This window comes from Delphinus delphis, chromosome 9 (assembly GCF_949987515.2).
Source record: "Delphinus delphis chromosome 9, mDelDel1.2, whole genome shotgun sequence".
In the NCBI taxonomy this organism is placed as follows: domain Eukaryota; kingdom Metazoa; phylum Chordata; class Mammalia; order Artiodactyla; family Delphinidae; genus Delphinus; species Delphinus delphis.
The window spans coordinates 89,263,654-89,284,769 of NC_082691.1; the positions used below are offsets into that span (position 1 = coordinate 89,263,654).

Sequence of the window (21,116 nt, forward strand, 5' to 3'; positions counted from 1 at the left end):
CCTTGACAGGCAATCACTTCCCTGCGACTAAGGAAAGAGGAGCATAAGTTGTAGTGGACAGTTAGATGTCTCCACCAGGGGGGTCACTGGCCTGAGTATAGCATCTCCACACTATAACGTACACTCCCATCCTCTCAAAGTGTTTAGTGTTCCAGCAATCCAGATCAGGAATTCCAGATGACTTGGCAACACGTGGGGACACTACTTGATACAAGAGGAATTCGTTTCTTCAGTTTGGTTCTTGACTTAGTTTGAGTTCCCTGAAAGTCAGATTCTGAAACAAAGATTTGAGCACAGTTTACTTGTAACATGATCCCAGGAAAAAGTGGTAGCGGTGTGAGGAAGTGGGACAGAGAAGGGAAGGCAACCAAATAAAGGTTTCACTGCGGAGCAAGGTAATTACCAAGGTAATTTACCAAGCAAATTACCACTGTGGGTATCAGGAGCTTAATTCCACCAGGGAACTCTAAGATCCACTGTGGTACAGGCACCTCAGCGCTATCTGATACCAAAGGTGAGGGGAGCTGAGGTATTTACACATTAATGCTCATCAATTGTTGCTTGAGGCAAAATGCCCAGGTGGCATTAATACTCAGAGCACTTCTAGTATGCAGAATAGATTCCCCATGGCCAGACAGAGACCATGGGCAAAGATTTGCATATGCTGCCTATTGAAAGCCAGGCAGGAATGTACTAATATGGGGTTGTATATGGGGAGATGTATATATCTGCATGTTCCCATGTGGCACAGCACATGAGTCCAGCTGACTGATTAATCAGCAAGCTGCCCTTGCTGTTGTTTCTGTTGTCCAGTGTGCCCGACGAGGAGGTCAAGACGACCACCACAGACACTCAGGTGGAGGCCGACGATGAGGCTGCACTCCTGGAGCGCCTGGCCCGGCGGGAGGAAAGACGCCAGAAACGCCTCCAGGAAGCACTGGAGCGCCAAAAGGATTCTGACCCAACAATAGCAGATGCAAGTTTGTTGCTACCCAGCAGAAGAATGCAAAACAACACAGCAGAAAATGAAATGGCAGAGAAGGAAGAAAAAAGCGAAAGTCGCCGGGAAAGATACGAGATAGAGGAAACAGAAACAGTCACCAAGTCCCACCAGAAGAATGATTGGATGGATGCTGAAGAGAAAAAGGAAGAAGAAAAAGAAAAGGAGGAAGAAGAAGAGGAAGAGGAGAAGCCAAAGCAAGGGAGCATTGAAGAAAATCAGGTAGAGGTGGTGGCAGAAGAGAAAGCAGCAGAAACCCAGGAGGAAACAGTAATGTCATTGAAAAATGGGCAGATCGGTACAGATGAGCCTAAGACAGAAGAGGAGAGGGAAAAAGGCTCACATGAGATTCCCCATAATGAAAAGATGGAACAGAAAGCAAGGGAAAGAGCTGAGGCAGAAAGGGCCAGGTTGGAAGCAGAAGAAAGAGAGAGAATTAAAGTCGAGCAAGAACAAAAAATAGCAGAGGAGAAAGCGAGAAAGGAAGCAGAAGAAAAAGCAGCTGCACAAGAGAGAGAAAGACAGGAGGCAAAGGAGAGGGAAAGGATTAAGGAGGAGGAAAGAAGGGCAGCAGAGGAGAGGCAGAGGGCAAAGGAGAGGGAAAGGATTAAGGAGGAGGAGAGAAGGGCAGCAGAGGAGAGGCAGAGGGCAAAGGCAGAGGAAGAAGAGAGAGCTAAGATAGAAGAGCAAAAACGTAAGAAGCAACTAGAAGAGAAAAAAAGGGAAATGCAAGAGAAAAAGATAAAAGGGGAAAAGGTAGAGGAGAAAACAGAAGGGAAATGGGTCAATGAAAAGAAAGTACAAGAAGATAAACTTCAGACAGCTGTCCAAAAGAAACAGGTACAGTAAACATTTTGCACCAAATGTGTGATGCCTGCAACTTACGAGAAATGTAATGCACATCAAATTTGGGACTGAGCCCACATTCCTACAGCCCCACGTGCTTGATCATTTGGCAAGCTGCTCATTTTTTTAGGTCACAGCAATGTGCAAGCATAAAGCAATCAATTGATAGCTAACTATTCCACCAACCAAATTTACTGGTACAACCAGAGAGAAGTGAATTGCTCTGTGCTTGGTTGCTATGAATACCAGAAAAAATGAATTAACCCAAAGATGACAAATGTGGTGGTGCTGCATTGACTTATGATTCTGCACTGCATCTAAACTCATTCCTTTTTAACAACTTATCTCTATCCACAGGTCTACATGAGGCAGGGGGACCATAACTCCTCACTTTATCTGTGTGTTTGGCATTTAATAAAATATGCTAAAAGTTGGGGTGGGAAACTGACATGATGAATCATGGTCAGAAATATCATCTTAAGGAGGCAAAATAACCCCCTTGGAATTAACTGGTAATAAGGGAGGGAAAGGAGGCAGTTTGGACCTTTTATAAGTGTCAAAACCCTGATTTGCCATCATGTAGACCTGAGCTTAATGTAAACTTGCAGAAAGCCATTCATCTGGGGTAGCATCAACTTAAAACTGACTGGCAATTAAGAGCACACATTTTGCGTCTTTTACCATCTGGGTGACACAAATTTATGTAGCACAAGGAAGTGTGGAAATAGGGGGTGGGGGAATATTTGTAAGCTAAGAAATATTTTTTCATCTGTCTGCAAGGCTGCATTAAGAGCACTATACCTAACCACCACCACCGTACCACCACCATCTACCCCGCAAAAAAAAAAGAAAAAGAAAAAAGAAATGCTTGTGTATCCACCTTTCCATAGAGAACTCTCTATCGCTAAGTCTGCCTTGCACTGCAGTTGTCTTTCACTCCTGCTTCTTACAAGGGGCTCATAAACACAGCTTCCATTGAGATGATCAGGAACAAGATGCACCAGACCACACACAAGATTTGTCCACACGCACTAGATGCACCACATCACGCTAGATTTCAGTGAGCACGATGGCAGGCTCATGAGAAAAGATTCTGCGGGGAGGAAACTATCCCACGTTGCTGTTTAGAACCACTGGCACGGGGCGGGAATGTGAGCACTGGGACAGCCTAAGAGAAGTCACTTCACACCACATGCAGAGTGACCTGAGCACCCTCTCACTCTTGTAAGCTAGCAAGGGCTTCTTTTAAATGAGTGACCTTACCATTCTTGAAAATAAAAAGGAAGAAGAAAGGGGGGCTAAAATGCAAGCTAAAAGAGGAAAGTCCCAAGAAGACAAGCCTACCTTCAAAAAAGAAGAGGTAAATATCATTGAGAAAGAACCTAGCCATAAAGCAACAGAGAGCAGTGTTCCACGACATTTCAGGTCTGATGAAAACTGTAACCTCTAATCCAGTGTTTTTCAAGCCATGACTCATGATCCATTGAATGGTGAAATCAACCTAAAGCATCCCAAAATTAGCTAAATGTGTCAATCTGCATTTTTAAAATGAAATAGATAGAAAATATCAGACGGCATCATGGCCAGTAAGTATTTCACTGTGATATAAATTGTCCTTATTTACTGTGGGTCACAGTCAGAAAGCTTGAAAAACACTCCTCTGATCAATCTTACCCACTTTCTCCTCTCCCAAGTGCTATTTTGTTTTCCTTGAGCCATCCTACTTTTGTTTCGATCATGAAATATTTCCAACTGGCTTTGATTAATGATTTAACTTTTCAAAGGAAAAATACTCCCACACATCTCAGTAAAAAATTTGATGAACTGAAGATGATATTTGGTTTTCAAAAGAAAAGTTTGGCACAATGTTCTGCATTGCATTTCTGAGGCACACACAGGAGCTGGTGCCAGGGTGTTTGACTGTAGGTAAGTAAACAAGTCAGTGGACCAGAGCTGCAGAGAGAATGTCATTATGCCCCCGACATAATTAAAATGCTACATCAGAAAGCCTGACCTTGCTTTAACCATCATGCTTATGTCAGTTCCAAGCAATCCTAAAAACTGTGACAGTATTTAACAAGTTCAAAGTACTTAAACATGGTAAAATTAAAGTATCAAAGGTAAAAAGACTTGAATTACTCTGCCTGTGGGACTGAATTGTAGCTATTGAGCTCCAACTCAAATGGACTCCTGCTGCATTTCTCTGCCCATTATGGCATAGAGTAAGACACAGAAAAATCCATATTTAGCAAATAGATGAGATTAAGCAGGGGGATGGTTATTTTCTTAAACTTTTTTTCCTAACATTCATGTAAAAAGTAAGAACTCCTAGTTCATGTTATGTTTATTTTGTTTACGGTATGTGTTCCTCCCTGTTTCTAATAGAACTTGTGGTGGCTTGGGAGTGAAAACTGAATGTGAACACTGCCCAGTTAAAAGCAGGAGAAAGAGTAAATACTAATAAGTAGAAAATTGAATTTGGCTCTAATGAAGCAGCTAAAGAAATTGTTAAACGTGTTGGGAACCATAGTTCTCATTTTGTAACAGAAGAACACCTACAAATTCATCTCCAAAAAATGAAAATTACCTTGGGACTAAACTCAAACAGAAATATCCCACATGGGTTCATCTCTAAAGCTAGTGTTTTGTGGGGAGTATCTTTCAGTCCAGAAGGAAGAGGGCATGAAATCATAATTCAGGGATTAAGTTTATGTGGAGCAGGAGAGGCTGAATAACTGTTTGAATTCATCCTGATTTAACTCAGTTCACCAAGACGTGATTTGTTTTTAATGACCAAGGCATTCTGTGTTCATGTATTATGTCCGTGAGCTAGAAGGGGCTCATCAGCAATCATCCAATCATCCTTTTGCCTCTTTTCAGATAAGGCCCCAGTTCAATAATGGCCATGGTATGATGATTTCAGACCTGTCTCTTTCCCTGTTTGCCCTCCAGCACATTCCAGTGTCCCAAAACTTGGCCTCTTTTTGACGCGAGGACAGATTAGCTCCTCAACCCAAGCTTAAAAAAATCTGCTATTCCTGTTTTAACATTGCATACATAAATTACTAGTTGAAGGACTAGATTTTCCCCCTCTCCAGCTATTTGTGTAGTTGTTTCATGTAGATAACTTTAAATCATACTTTACATGATTTAGCCATTTTAAACGCCCTCCTCCATCCCCGCCCCGCATCCCACCTTTTTGTTCCCCCCCCTCAAAAAAAGTCTTTCTTTTGAATTCAAGGAGCTACGTAGGATAGGTAAACACAAACGTCAGGTGAGCAACATTTCCAGAACTCACTCCAATACCTTACAAAAAACCTCTTTCTCCCACTGCAGTTTAACTCTTTGTGGTGATGGATCGCTGGTGACCAGCAACCTTGAAACCTAATTTAGCTTTTTCTCTTCCCCAACTATAAAATGCCTCCTTTTAATTTAAAAAAAAAATTTTTATTGAAGTATAGTCGAAGTGCAGTGTTGTGTTAATTTCTGCTGTACAGCAAAGTGATTCAGTTATGCATATATATACATTCTCTTTTTTGATATTCTTTTCCAGTTTATCATAGGATACTGAATATAGTTCCCTGTGCTATAAAATGCCTCCTTTTAGTTCTTGACCCCAGAGCTCTTTTTTTGTTCTGCCCTCTAAGAGGAAAACAGTTCCCAGCAGAGCTATTCATATAACATTGAAACTGATATTAATATCACGGAGGCCAAAGCCTCTCACTAAACATCAGTGTGCATGCTGATCACCTGGGAGCTTGTGAAACACAGACTCTGACTCAGTGGATCTGGGTAGAGCCTCGGCTCCCTGGTGAAATCCATGTTGTCCGTGGACCAGTAGCAAGTAGCAAGGATATATATCCACGGGGTAGACGTTGGACTTGGAAAAGGAACTGAGGCTTCTGAATCTAGCAAAAGTATATTCAACTTAGTCTGAAAAACTGTAACTTGCAACAGTTCTTATCACTATTCTGGAATCAAATGATGCAAAGCGATACAGCACAGAGACTGGCGTCTCGGTCCTTTCCGACTTGCTCACAACCTTCTGAGTGTCTCTCTGGCACAAGGGCATGTCACTGGAATTCCCACCCCACACACATACACCCATGTGTTATCCCACTGAATAGCCCAGATACCCCTAGTGTTATCCCAATGATCACATTTGACCAGAGCCTTTCATATGAGCATGCTGGTGTTATCTGTATAGGAAGCACTTTAGCTCCTTCAGGATATGTAACCCTGTATTAATCCATCAGCACAGATTCTCTTCACGGTAACATTTTGATCTAGAGGCTCTAATGCTTTTCCGAGTGGGCTCAGAATATCCCATTAGCTTAGGTTGAATTTGCTATAGAATCCAACCCACTGTGCTTCTTAAAGTGTTATGGAATTACTTTATTCATTTCCCGGAAAGAAAAAATAATTTGCAGTCAGCATCATTATCATTATTTCATTGGGAATTTTTCTAAGAAAGTCTTCCAAAGAGAATATAAGCATACCATCTACCATAACTTTGCCAATAAAGGCAGAGCTTGAAAAAAAGGGATTTTTCTTCTGTTAGACATGTATTGTTTTACAAATCTATTTTATACACATCTTTGGATGGTAAATTAGGTAGTACATTTTGGGAGGTATCTGGGAAATATCTCAGACTCCAAGATAGGAGAAACCAGTTAAAGGGAATTTCTCTCTGTATAGTGCTCCACAAACTATGAGATTTGACTCACAATTTCTTTCAAGGTTCCCTGAAATGGGACCCTCTCACCCTTAAACGTGTATCCCCAGATACTTCTTAACCAGGATATAAACTCCAGTCCATAGTTTCTGGAACTATACCCAACAAGGTAGGTCAAAATGAGAAGAGACTTTGCTTGCTCCCGCCTGCCCAATGAATACTGATTTACCATCAGGCAAGGATAGTCACCAAGGAGCCTTATTAAAGCTGTAGGACAGACTAGGAGCTTCCTTCTCTTCTCTGTCGCCTCTCAGGACAAATCTGGAGCCAAGAGGGAAATGACAGGATGAAAGATTAGGAAGGGATCGTCTAGTGCACCCCTCTCTTTTTATGTACATGGAGCCAGCATTCCATAAAAGCTAGGTGACTTAAAGCAACAGCTAGTTTGTTGACAGCAATAGAACTAAAACTCGCATTACAAAGCTCTCAGAGAGAATGGCAAAATAACAGCCCCCCTCTTCAGCATGTCCAAGGGATGTCCTAGATAAATGCCCCTCGGAGAAAGATTAAAGTCTTAACTGATTAGGGCAACATGGTAGTGAATAGTCCATCGATAGTAATTTAATCAAATAATACTCAACAAAGGCAGTCAGGCAAAGGACTACCGAAGGTTCATCAGTAAATAGCAAAAAAATGTCCTCTGCTTAGTAAAACATGCACTTTGGCGGGGGTTAGGTATCTGAACTATAACAGCTGCGAAGAGGTGAGTGATGAGGTAAGGGGAGACCATCCTGGGCAGTCCCTGAAGCCCTGAGTTCTTACGCCCAAACCCTCCTCCTTAGGTTTCTTTATAATGTTAGTGCTTTGTCACTGTTTGTCTTGAAATGAGAAATAATGAGCCTCACCTGTTTTCACACTCATTTTTTAAGAATGGGTGAGATGATAAAGTAATTTGAACTCCTTTACCCCCCCCCCAAAGCTATGTAAATTCAGTATACTTTGAAATAATCTGTCTCACTTACTGGGAGGAACTTGTAACACAAAACCCACACAAAAAAAATTAAAGCTAACACCTGCTCTCCATGTCTCACCTTCTTCTGTCTTCCACAACAATCATAAAGCCACTTCCAGAGACTAAATTATTACCTTCAATGGAAGTCAAAGTCAACCCTGGAATTTTTCCTGTTCCATTCTATCTTTGGTGGTTGAGATGACTACAAACATGGCCCCACAGGTCTCTGAGTCATCCCGCTAAAAGCAGGGTTATTATGTCTTCTATCCTGGGGACCCTAGTTATTCATTTGATTAAAATATTTAATCAAAAATATTTGATTAAAATAAAATCAAATTCATTTGATTAAAATTCATTTGATTAAAATGTCTTCCTCTGACATCTGCCAAAATTGGCTTGACAGATCTGGCTCAATAGGTTTCTTATTCCCTCCTCAACACATCTGTGTCCTTCTCAAAGAAGTGCCCTTCATCCAAGCAACCTGGCCATTCTCCCATCAAGGCCACACTAATAATTGCTCCTCCCAGTGGGAACTGAACACAACCACTCTTATGTGGAGTTCCCAGAACACAATAGTTTCTAAATGGTAACACCTCCACTACTTTCGAAAATAAAACCTCAGTGCAATAAGCGATGATCCTGACCTCCTAAAATTGTGGTCAAGGTCATTGCTCAGAGGCTAGAGGACCACAGCTTATGCTCTAAGAATTTCCTCTGATTCCAGCTCTACCACATCATTCTCCAGTAGTTTGTTTTACTTCTGAGTTTTCTGGCTTCCTAACGATGTTGGGTCTTATTTGGTGATACCAACCAAAACCTAATTAAGATTATTATCATTATGTTTCTTCCTGATATGTACCGTTGATTAGATCAAAGATGAGAAGACTAAAAGGGACAAAGAAAGCAAAGAAGTTAAGAGCTTCTTGGATGGAAAGAAGGGATTTACAGAAATGAAGTCGCAGAATGGAGAATTCATGACCCACAAACTTAAACACACTGAGAATACTTTCAGGTAAGAAGTTGTGGCTAGTTAACAGTGACTGTGTTCATATGTGAAAAAATAATAGTAATAATCAGTCTCCCTACCCTGTGCTTCCAGACAGAAATGTGCTAACAGGCAACCTACTTTTGTTGTGAGGTCATTGGCCATTGTCTTACAGATACTCAGTCAGCCGGTCTGGCTATCAGACACTAACAGGAGACCAGCAGGCATTGCTCAGACAAGGTTTGATCTGCTTTTCCCATTATTTGGCAAGGCAGATCATGCTTGGCAGCCATGTTTTTGTTCACTGATCTAATATGTTCATGTAAGATCAGTTTATTAGAAAACATGACTGGAGTTGTCATTGACTCATTCTCTGTATGGTCCACCCAACTTCCTAAGAGACCCTTCTCAGTACCATTTTAAAGAATGTATTTTCTAAAGGTTGTAAATAAATTGCTGCATAAAACTTAGATTTCCCTGTGGCCAAATACTTTGGAAACATTGGGTTAAACTAAATGAGTCAGCTCTCTTTACCACTTTGAGAGCGCTTGCTGTTAATTTGCCTTGGGAATCTCTCAGAGGGAGGAAGAGGGCATGCAACTAATGCTCCAGTTTTGGGAAACCCTCTTGCAGAGCTTCAGCTTCCCCTCCTTATCCCCTCCCCCATTACGGCGATTGATTTTAGGACAGATAGACAAGTATATGCAGGCAAATCCTCACTTCTAGGTACGTTGACTATGGAGGGCCCCCCATCAGCTTTGTAGAAGGACTCAAGTTGCAGAAGCTTGCCGTGGACACCTGGCTACCTAACTCTCTGTGCCCCATTCCCACACACACACTCCCTCCAACTGCTAGTGCCAAATTCCAATCTCTGTTACGTCCCTGGCTGCTGTGCCAGGTGTTCTGGAAAAGTCTTGGGTCCCCGTAACATGGATTCCCATGGGGCTGTTCTTTGGCAGCCGCCTTGCCTGTAGACCCTGTTTTCCGGAACACTTCAAAGAAGAAAGTTCCCAGTAGGTATTGTATGGAAGTCAGACTGTTCCTTACACCAAAGCCTGTGTAACATCCAGAAGCAAACGGAACTACTAAGGATGGACATTTCCAGCCGCTCTAAGATGTTATGTAAATATAGTTGTTCCCAAACAATTTTTCTACACAAAAATTTGAGCAGAAACCTAGTCACAATTATCCAAAAGAGAGCCGAAAGCACATGGAAGAAAAGGTGTGTATTCAAAGACTAAATGAAGTGTGAAGGAGTGAGAAGCGTAGAACCTATAGATGTTTCTTGGGATTGGCAAGAAAGTAGATGTAAAAATGAAGTTTATTAGCAACTCATAGAAAATCTAGAAATCAGGTTTGATTCAGGCTGATAAGCTGAGTGCAGAGCTTGCTGAAGCGCCAGTAGTTTAATGTGTTAAAGCCCTAGAACAGTGTCAGGTTCATAAAAAGCATTCAAAGAATATTACCTAATAATATTAGTGTTTAATTACTTGATAGTTTAAAACATGTGTTGTAGATAAGAGTACAATTTTGTTAAGAGAAATAACATTTAAAAAAATCTGTCAGTAGAAAGAAGTTTGGTTAACAATCGGCAAACTTGTCAACCAGCTTCAGTCAAAGCTCAAATTAATAATTAACATGCCCATCGTTTGAAAATCCAGATAACGGGGTAACTCAAAGAGAGAAGTCACAAGGGATGGCAACAGATTAAGCAGTGAGAACCCGTAAATGGGACTCTTGCTTTAATTTTTCTATGTCTGGGCAGAAAAAAAATGAAACAAGCTGCCACCATATTGTTAGTTTTTGTTTAGCTGCCAACATACCTTAGTTTTAGTTTCAGCTAGAAGTTGACGCCGATAGAAGCAGAGACGCCTCATTTTGCTCCATATAGTAATAAGGTGAGGAGCCAGGAAGGGAGTAAGAGCTTCTGTTTACCTTAGCTTAGTGCCTAATAGTCTAACTGAAAACAAGCTGTGTTCACGGTGAAAGGTCTGATGTTCATCTCAACTTTCACCTAGCGAAGCCAAGGATAGAGGAAAGAACCTTCTGGAAGAAATTTCCATATTGGTGCTACCCTAATGCTGAGGGCATGCCTGCATGTCTGAGCAGAGGTGATGTGGACAGAACTCTTGTTCCTGTTTTGAGCATAGCTCCTTTTGTTGGATTTAATTACTGTTCCCTTTGATAGACCCGTTTTCTTATAGCTAAATTGTTTTCTCTAAAACGTGACATGAAAAATCTCAATTCAAGGAGCAAGTTAAGTACCCATCACCCAAGGAAACCACCAGTAACATTTTTTCCAGATGCTCTCTATGTATATACATTCAAGACACACACACATATACATATAGTATGTATATGTGTATATAATTATAAATCTCTATTTTAAAGTGATTCTTGCTTTGTGCATAGCAATGTATCTTAGCTAGCCTTCTGTACCAGTGAATATAAGCCTACAGTTAATGTTAGAGTGTCCCACTGGGTGGATGGGTCATGATTTATTTAACCAGTCCCTAATGATGGGCATTTGAATGCCCAATATAAAGACTGAGTGACACCTAGTGGAATCCAGAGAAGTTTCTCTAGGCATGTGTTTTTCAGTCCTACCAAACACTAACACGATGAACACAGAGAGTAAACTCATCTCTGAAGATGGAGAGACTTTAACTGAAAGGGGAGAGTTCCTCTCTGGAGTCACAGGCCTATGGGCCTTTAAGACTGAAAAAGCAATACCAAGTTTTAAGGGACACTCTAACCTTGAATGAGTTAAAAATAAAAGTTCATCTTTAACCATCAAGAACGTAGCACAATATTTTTTTAACTTTTTAACCTCAACTTCTAGTAAGAAATTTTACATCATAACCCATTACACATCTACATATATATTTATAACTGAAACAAGCACATCAAGAAATGATCTTGGGCTTCCCTGGTGGCGCAGTGGTTGAGAGTCCGCCTGCCGATGCAGGGGACACAGGTTCGTGCCCCAGTCCGGGAAGTTCCCACATGCCGCGGAGCGGCTGGGCCCGTGAGCCATGGCCGCTGAGCCTGTTCCTCCGGAGCCTGTGCTCCGCAACGGGAGAGGCCACGACAGTGAGAGGCCCGCGTACCGCAAAAAAAAAAAAAAAGAAAAAAAAGAAATGGTCTTTTCCCTTGTTCCATGCAATGCCCTCTGATATTTTCTAGTTCATTTTTTAAAGGCTAATTACAGTCCACTAAATAGATTTTCCAAGCTGCAGCTTAAAAAGCATAGTCCTAAAGGACGTAGTTTATTCAGAGCTACCTCATTATTTTAAAAGCATGAGACGTACAGATAAGATCAATATTGGTAACTGTGTAATCTTGAACTCATTTTCTGTTTTATTCTTCTTGCTTCATAGCTAGAAACACTGTGCCATTCTCTACATGGAATAAATGATACTAGACCGTAGTAATTCATCTGTTACAAAAGCATCAGAAATGGGCTACCTATGGTCAGATACAGTTAAGAATGCCCTCACTACTTGTTAATGAGTATTTAAACAAGATTTCTTCTTTTTGTGGCTGAATGATATTCCATTGTATGTATTTTTACCACGTTTTCTTTATACATTCATCCATCAATGGACACTTGGGTTGTTTCCATACCTTGGCTACTGTAAATTACGCTGCACGACCATGGGGATGCATGTATCTTTTTGAGTCACTGTTTTTATTTTCTTTGAATAAATACCCAGAAGTGGAATTGCTGGGTCATATGGCAGTTCTACTTTTAGTTTTTTGAGGAGCCTCCACAGTGGCGGCATCAATTTACAATCCCACCAACAGTGCCTATTTGCCCCCATCGTACAGTCAAGGAAACCCAGGGTAAGTGGCAGAGCAGGGACTCAGATTCAGACCTGGAGATTCCAGGTGGACCCCAACTTACCCCTCGGACAGGTGGGAGGATCCACTGTCCAGTGAGGGCAGTGGAGATTTCGGTGTGGGATGCAAAGCCTGCAGACCGACATCCCCTCCCTAAGGCGGGAGGAGGGGAGCTGGAAGGCAGACGTGTGTCCAACTCCTTTGCAGCCGCCCTGGAGGGAGGGCCAGCGAGGCCAAGGAAGCTGAAGGTGCTTCCCAAGTGGAAGCTGGCAAGCGGCTGGAGGAGCTGCGCCGCCGCCGCGGGGAAACTGAAAGCGAGGAGTTCGAGAAGCTCAAGCAGAAGCAGCAGGAGGCGGCCTTGGAGCTGGAGGAGCTGAAGAAGAAGAGGGAGGAGCGAAGGAAGGTCCTGGAGGAGGAGGGGCAGAGGAGGAAGCAGGAGGAAGCCGAGCGGAGAGTCAGAGAGGAGGTAAGGCGGGTGCGGCGTGGCCCGTCAGGGGTCTTACGTTACCCGAGCCCCTGAGGATGTGTCTCTGGTGACCCTTCCAGCCCTGGAAATAGTTTCTTCCCAGGTGAACTGCTGCTGCTCTTTGAACATGAATTCTTACAAATACATTTGAAGATTAATCAGCTTGCTGTGTGCTAGACATGGTTCTAAAACTTTTATCCACATTAGTTTATGCAATTCTAAGAACTCTCTGATATGGGTCGTCTTCTCATCCCCATTTTACAGATCAGGAAACTGAGGCACAGAGAGGTTTTTGTAATTTTCCCCAGGTCCCACTTGTCTTAATCCATGACCCTGTAATGTCCCTCAATAAAGAACAGTTAGCAGAGAAGGATGAAAAAGTCTGCAGATTGGTTACAAGAACCGAGTCACATGATCATGATAGTTGTTTTTTGATATTTGAAGAGGCTTTATAGAGAAGATTCTCAAAAATAGCTTTTGGGGTGTTTTAAGTGGAAGAGTCAGTAACTAGATTTTCACAGGCAGTGACAGTATTGTTTGTTACTGTATACCCAGGACCCAGCCCAGTGCCAGGCATGTAGCAGCAACCCCGTAATTATGAACAGATGAATTTGTTCCATCTTTTTAAACAGAACTGAAAACAGATAAAGTTACAAGAAGGCAAATTTTGAAAACTGAACAAGTGCTTAACCAACTACTGTAAGCATTGCTACAGTTTACAAGGTGCATTTTTTCCTTTCATCCTGAGGTACATTATTCTCATTTTATAGACAAAGAAGTGGGAATCAAATAGTTTGAGTAACCTGTGTGAAGTTACTTGACTAAAAAGTGATAGAATTGGTACTGAGACCCAGCTTCTCCAACTCAGCCTAGAGCTTTTCCCACAAATCTTTGGAGATAGTGATCTCCCATCATTAAAAAATACGTAAAAAGACTTTAGATGACTTTCCGACGTGGATCCTATACAAACATTCCCTGAACTGTGCAAAGTTTGGATAAATTATTTCAAGGTCTCTTTCAACTCCAGCTCTAAATGAGCCAATGATCTTTGGTTAGGAAGTAATTGGGATGATAGAGCTTTAGAATCAGACACTCTGCCACTGGCAAGCTGGGACCTTAGGAGAGTCACTGGACTACTCTGAGACCTCTTTTCCTTAACTGTGAAATATCTACTTTCAGGATTGTGGCGATGATTAAATCATTGTATTCACGGTGCCTTGTACATAATAGGCACTCAGGAAGTCATAGTTATCATTATTGTTATTATTGTTATCTAGAGGAGCAGAATATCAATGAAAGCAGAAGAGAAACGTGAACTCTGAGAAGTGGATTGGACCTAGGAGATGATTCGGTCTAACCTCCCACCAAGCACAGTGTCTTAGTTCTGGCTGCTGTAACAGCCATAGACTGGGTGGCTGATAAGCAATAGAAATTTATTTCTCATAGTTGTGAGGCTAGAAATCCAAGATCAAAGTCCAGCACATTCTCTGTCTAGTGAGACCTCGCTTCCCAGTTCCCAGACGGCAGTCTTCTCACTGTGTCCTCACAGAGCAGAAGGGGTAAGAGAGCTCCCTGGGGCCTCTTTCGCAAGGGCACTATCCATTCATAAAGGTCACTCTCATGATCTAATCACCTCCCCAAAGCCCCACCTCCTAATACCATCACTTTGGGGGGCTAGGATTTCAACATATGGATTTTGGGGGGACACAAATATTCAGTCCACAACACACAGGATCTTTCTGCAACATCCTCTGAGAGATGAACATCCGGTCCCTGCTTGAGAACATCCAGTTTGAAAACTACAAAGACTACATAAATCTCTCAAAAAATTGTTCATAGAGTTTATGCAGCTTGATGAGAAGGCAGGGGAGAGTATTTTAGGCCAGGAGTGAAGGCACAGAGGGGTTAATGAGACAGATTGTAAACATCTGTGATTTCACCACTAGGGTGCAATATCTACACCATTTCAGGTTTGTCAAACCATCTAAAATAATCTACTCAGCTGAGGTGTGGACAACCATGAAATCGTCTCTTGTACAATTTAGTAAATATAGTAACATACATTTATATAACTTTGCACATGAATCATCTCATTTGTCTTTGCAACTCTCCTAGGAAGCAGGCGGAAGGGATACTTTACATGCACAAAGTGGAAGGTCAGTCCTAGATGACTTGACAGGATGATGATGACAATGATGATGGTCATTCTGAGCACTAGTCTAAGCATTTTACATGGGCTTTCTCATTTAGTCCTTGTTGAAGCCCTAGTCAGTGGATATTATTATTACCCCATTTTACAGATGAGGAAACCTAGGCACAGAGCAGGTAAGTAACATGGCCAAGGTCACACAGTTGAGAAGGGGCAGCCCAGAGTGCTTGTCGACAGTTAGACTCACAAGCTCAGGCTTAACCTCTGGTGCCACCCTTGAGGAAGGGATAGCATCCTTTCTAGAACCTGGGTCTTTTTCCTCTGGGACTATGCTTTCCCCTACAGCACTCTTTCCTTTTGGCTTGAAGCTGATCTTGACGTCCTTGTTATTTGTTCTTTCTCTCTTAGGAAGAGAAGAGGAGGCTAAAGGAAGAGATTGAAAGGCGAAGGGCAGAAGCTGCTGAGAAACGCCAAAAGATGCCAGAAGATGGCTTATCAGACGACAAGAAGCCCTTCAAGTGTTTCACTCCTAAAGGTTCATCTCTCAAGGTACTTTTTCCCCAGAAAACCTTCTTATAATATGTCTATTAAAATATAATAGAAATGTGATTTTAGCCCCTGGTTTAGTTATTGATTATTCAAAGTTTTGCTTCATTTATCTTTTTGCTCCTTCTTTCAGCAATTTCACAGCTTCTTTTTGTTTTCAAGATATGGAAAGGAGAGAAATAAAGTGGAGAAATTTTTGTCTGTTGTTTATTAGATCTTTGGTATACATTAAAAAGACCTTTGGTGATTATCTCTGGATCTCACTGACCCACGCCCTCCACATGCCTTATTACTTTGAGCAAATAAAAATGGAAACATTTAAACTTTATAAAGTGGGCAAATATATTTTAAAGGTTTAAGCTGCTTTTCATGCTAATGTTCATTTTTTTCCCTTGTCATTATTAAGAGCAGCACAACTGGAAATGGTACATGTCAAATTTTAAAGCTGTTATCATGGGAGGAGATGAAATGTGACTCGGATAGGCTCCTTTGCCAGGATGAGTTTGGTCCGACTACTGCCTTCATAGAGCACAATTCCTAGTGACTTGGAAGTGCTGCTGAAAGAAAAGAGAATGAGCAGGAAGGAGCCGACTCAGGGAGATGATGGGATGGTTGCCATGGAGGAACAAGAACGCACACTCAAATACACGTTTTTGCTTATACAGTTAGCGTGTTTTGAGTACCTGACACAGTGAAAATACTCAACAAGTATTTATTGAATGAATGCATGAATGAATGAATCTTCAGGGATTGGAACTTTGAGCAGTTTTTATTTTATCCTCATTTTCCATCAACCGAGCTAGGTTACAAAGCACTGACAACAGGTAAAGCCAGTATAGAATCATAGCCAGGCTCCAGCTGGTTAATGTGTGCATGTGTGTATCTGTCATTGTGTGTGAGGTCTAATGTCCACACTAACATGATCAAAAGCCAGTTACTTACGTTTTACAGTTATTACCTGTTTCACATGAAAAACAGTATGTTTTATCCCTAGATAACTTCACTTAGTCTTTAGAATGGTCTGGGTCCCAGTCCACCATAGTTCTAACTCCTCCCAAATAAACTCCTTATACTTGAACCCTCGTCTTAAGAGCGGCTTCAGGGGGGATCCAAACTAAACCACAGGGGCATTTTCTTATTTAATGTTTGATATTTATAACAAATCTAATGTGCGCTATGTGCTGTGAAGGCGAGAAGCACAAAGCGAGGTCACTGCCCCTAGGGCACTAATATAATTGACTGCCTCAGGAGAGTTCAAGAATTACAAAGGTAATGAAGTGCAGACGACCAGCTCAGTGAGGTCTCTAAGTGGGGCACAAGGAGGAGAGAGAGGCTTTGTTGAGTAGGTGAGCCTCATGTATGGATCTGAAATTTGAATTTCGTAAAATCTTCCTATGTCACAAAATATTCTTTTGACTTTTTTCCAACCATTTAACAATGGAAAATGTTCTTAGCTTTTGGGTGGGTGGAGGACATGGGCAAGTGGACCATAGTTTGCATGCACCTACTGTAGGAGAAAGAGCTGAAAGGCAAACCCTGCTCAGTGCAGACCATCTCTGTGCAGGCACCAGGTCCCTCCTCAGTCTGGGTCCTTTTATTCCTGGCTCATCAATAATTAAAGAAAACCATGTTCTCTCTCTTTCAACCTTCCGTCAAATGCCACTCAAGCTAAGCTTTCCTTGAACTGTCTTGGGAACATGAGGAAAGTAGTAGTCAGTAGTAGGAGGATGGATGCAACCCATCCTCCTCCAAACATCTCTCTACCTAGTTTCCAACTTAACTTCTCTAGTGTTTCCATCAACCAGACTCCTGGGTTCCCAGAAAGCTTTTGTCTACTCACTCTGGTAGAGAGGCACGTGTGAGCAATCAAAGTTGATATGTAAAAAAGAAAAAACACATTTTTAATTTCTGTGTAACAGAGACATGGTTTCAAGAACAGGCAGTCTAGTGCTTTTCTCCATAGTATGTGCCTTGAAGAACCTGCTGTGGTTCTTGTTTTAGAACTTAATTTCATGTCCTACAATTGAATTCCTGCAACTATTGATACTCTTGGCCCTGCAACTTTTATAAATGGTCACAAGCTAACATTGTCAAGTGCCAGTGGGAGGAGAAACACTTGATATTTGACCTCAAGATATTATCAACTGGTGTATTTTGTTCATTTCCCATGACTTATATTCCTTGTCTCAGAAGCTCAGAACCTGGTTACTCATAGTTAAATTATGCTAGCAGTGAATGATTTTTCTTACATAAGACATGCAAAGAATAAGCTTTAAGTAAATTAAATTTAGAATTTTGTTTTTATTATTATTGTTTTCATATACTGATGGTGGAAGGAGTGTGGAGTAAGGAGAGCGCCAGTTTGCTGAAATGTGTGGGGTTTTCCCTTGAGTTTTACAGGGACAACACTGCCACCTCTTGGTCTTCAGAAGAACCAATTTCCCCCTTTAAACTCCTTACGCAGGAGATTTAATTTACAAATTTAGTACAAATTGTTACATTACCCAGAGTCACTAAGGGCAGGAATTTTCCAACAAGAGTACATCAGCAATGGATGGTAAATCCTGATATAATGTGATAATGAAGTCAAGCTATATTGAATATTGTAGATACAAAAGGAGAAGGTAGGGTCTGAGAGCCTCTGTAGTGTGAATAAATGTGATGGCCAAGGTTAAGAAGATGATCCCCGAGTCAGAACGATGCTAGAGGTGCTACAAAGAGCAAGTCTCATCTCTGCCTCCCCTCTCCACCGGCCTTTCCCCACGCTGAATTGTTCTCCATTATTCAGTCCCACCACTCTACATGCCTCTTGGTTCCCCAAATCTTTGTATATGTGTTTGTTCTGCTAGAAATGTCCTCTCCCCTCTAACTCATGCACTCCCACCCTCACTTTCATGAACTCATTTATAAAACTGTGTAAACTATAAACTACAAATCTCAGCTCAAATACCAGAACATCTGAAAAGCCTTCTCGAACTCCCCCATTTTCTTATCTTTAATATGGTACCTACCACTGAATTTAAAATTTTTCATTTATGTGTTCTACTAGTCTCCCCTACTGACTCCTTAAATAATTGGAACCCTGTCTCATACATCGTTGGGTGTTCAACTTTATATAATAGTACTCACATATAATTTATTGGTTGGTTGGTTGTTTGACTGACAGGTTGACACGGTTAAATCAGAATGGATAGATGGGTGAATAATATTAAAGGTGCCAGTGCATTGCATGGTTCTAATGTGTTTTACCTCATTCAACTGGGAACTTTTTCTCCAGAAATGCACTTCTAAGTTTATGTTAAAATCAGAAAAATAAGATTTAAGACCCTTTACATCTCATAAACTCAGGGATACCTATAGCATTCTTTTGCATAAAGTTTTATGTTTAATGAGTTTGATTTTATCTTTGTAAGAAATCATTGGAAAGGATGAAGTGCTTAACTAACATCTTTAAAAGTATTATTCGACTGATATTAGGAGTGAAACATGTTTTCCAAAAAGCTTAAGGGTATTTATTAATAATCCATGAGTCCCAGGCCAACAGTCCAGAAAAAGCCATGACATCTTAAAGATTGTAGGGGACGGTCAACCACACCAGCCTAGGGTAACTGTAGCCTAGTAGATTCCTTGGCTGCCCTGAACAGGGCAGAAAATGGACCTGTGTGCTTGGCACATGCAGTCATATGCAAAGAAGCTGTTACTATTTGCTGATGATAGGTGATGCGTGGCAGAGGATATTTCTAGCCTGGAGTTGGGTATCATGAGGAGTCAACAGATATTTGCTGACTTATAAAGAACATCTGGATTTGAGTGATGCAGTTTCAGTAAAATATAATGTTTGATTTAGCAGCTTTAGTTGTAGCAAAATTTCTGGCTTTTAAAAAAAGAATTTATTAAAAATGACTAAACTGCCCATCGGTGTATATCCATAGCGGTTTCTCTGGGCTTATTTCCTTATTTCCCACTTGGACTAATAGGGCCTTCATGAGAGGCCTCAGCATTCCTGATGAGCTGTGCCCCAGTTTCACTCATCCCCACCCCCATCTCCTATATTCAGGGCAAATTAAGTTCAGCAATCGGTTTGACAGCTGTCAAATTAGAAAATCAGGCTAAGCAGTAAGTGAATAGTTCACAGTTCCTGGTTGTCTTTCTTATATATATAAATATCAAATTGTTACGTTGTATACCTAAAACTAGTGTAATGTAATATGTCATTTATACCTCAATAAAAAATAATGGAAAAAAATTTAAAGTACATCAGAAAGCAAAAAAAAAAATTGTTTTAGTCTTGGAATGTAATTATTTTGCCCTTGATTTATATTATTTCAGAGGCATTTTAATTCCACTTTGTCTCCAGAAGTTCACATTTCTCTATTTTCTTCCAGTCCTACCTTCGTCTCCCAAACCTCATTATCAAATACCTTGTACGTAGTTTTCCTCTCTAGCAGAGGTGCTGTGCACAGCACCCTCATACTCTTTGACACTCGTTGGTACTTTTATTCCCCGTGTTCAGGGAAGATAGTAGTATGGGCTGAGAAACACTTTATAAACTGAAAATATTAACTGGTTTTATTTTTTTCCAATTCCTAGATAGAAGAGCGAGCAGAATTTTTGAATAAATCTGTGCAGAAAAGGTAATATGGTTGATTGTTGAATTGAGAACCATCAGCCATTATATGTATGGAAAAATTCTCTCATTTTTATGTATGTATGTGTGTGTTTATTTACTTAGCAGTGGTGTTAAACCAACTCATCAAGCAGCAGTAGTCTCCAAGATTGACAGCAGACTGGAGCAATACACCAGTGCAATTGAGGTGAGAGATGTCCTCAGAGTTATGGTCAAACAAATCAACTCTGATTATATAAATAATCATAGAAACACTTAGGACAATAATCAAGTCCAGTGGTGTTAGAATGTTAATGATGTTTTATAACTAGTTAGAGAGAAAACAATAATAAAGACACATTATAGAAGAGTTTTAAATAAATTATTGTTTACTACTTTCCACCTGTATTCTTTAGTGAAGGTGTTACTTTTTTTAATGAATGAGTTTATTCTTATTTAAATATATTATTTATGTGTTCACAAGTATATCTTCAATATTCTTAATTCCTTATAAAAGGCGTTCCCATATATAGTTTTAAACAGGCCCCTTACAACCATGATTAGTCCTCTTTTATCTATAAGAACTTTTATTATCAAATAAATTGGTAGTATAAGTTAATATAAAGATGATAGCCAGCTGGAATTTAATGAATTTCAAATGGATTGTTTTATATATGAAGGATCATAGTTTTATGCTTCTGTCTAATCCAACATTTTTTCCGCCCAGTTGACCTAGGGGTGTTACTCTATTCAGAAATAATGTACTATATTTCCAAGTACCAAAACACTAAGAGGGTAGGGTGCCATTGATCAAGATGTGATCCTGGTTTTTTTCTCCTTTGTGTAGACTTTAGTCAGTGGTTTTAGTTGCCTGCTCTGAAGTAATTGGATCAGTTTCATTTGATTTCTCCTCTCCTTTGTACTGCAGAGTGGAGATACCTATAAAATAGTTCATAACAAATGATAAGAGGGAATAAGAAAGAGAGAG

The 21,116-nt window shown here is 40.7% G+C and overlaps 1 protein-coding gene across 11 annotated transcripts in view; it reads left to right on the forward strand.

The window, feature by feature from the left end:
* The window catches only part of CALD1 (caldesmon 1), a 184,975-nt gene that overhangs the window by 151,873 nt on the left and 11,986 nt on the right, over positions 1-21,116 (forward strand). For 8 of the 11 annotated variants that reach the window (XM_060020927.1, XM_060020925.1, XM_060020926.1 and 5 more), the window contains 7 exons: positions 814-1,840; positions 3,129-3,206; positions 8,403-8,545; positions 12,569-12,827; positions 15,385-15,525; positions 20,113-20,156; positions 20,255-20,336. In XM_060020927.1, the coding sequence (XP_059876910.1) occupies positions 814-1,840; positions 3,129-3,206; positions 8,403-8,545; positions 12,569-12,827; positions 15,385-15,525; positions 20,113-20,156; positions 20,255-20,336 (1,774 nt within the window). The remainder of the gene's footprint in view (positions 1-813; positions 1,841-3,128; positions 3,207-8,402; positions 8,546-12,568; positions 12,828-15,384; positions 15,526-20,112; positions 20,157-20,254; positions 20,337-21,116) is intronic. The other 3 variants (XM_060020930.1, XM_060020934.1, XM_060020935.1) reach the window with 3 other exon arrangements.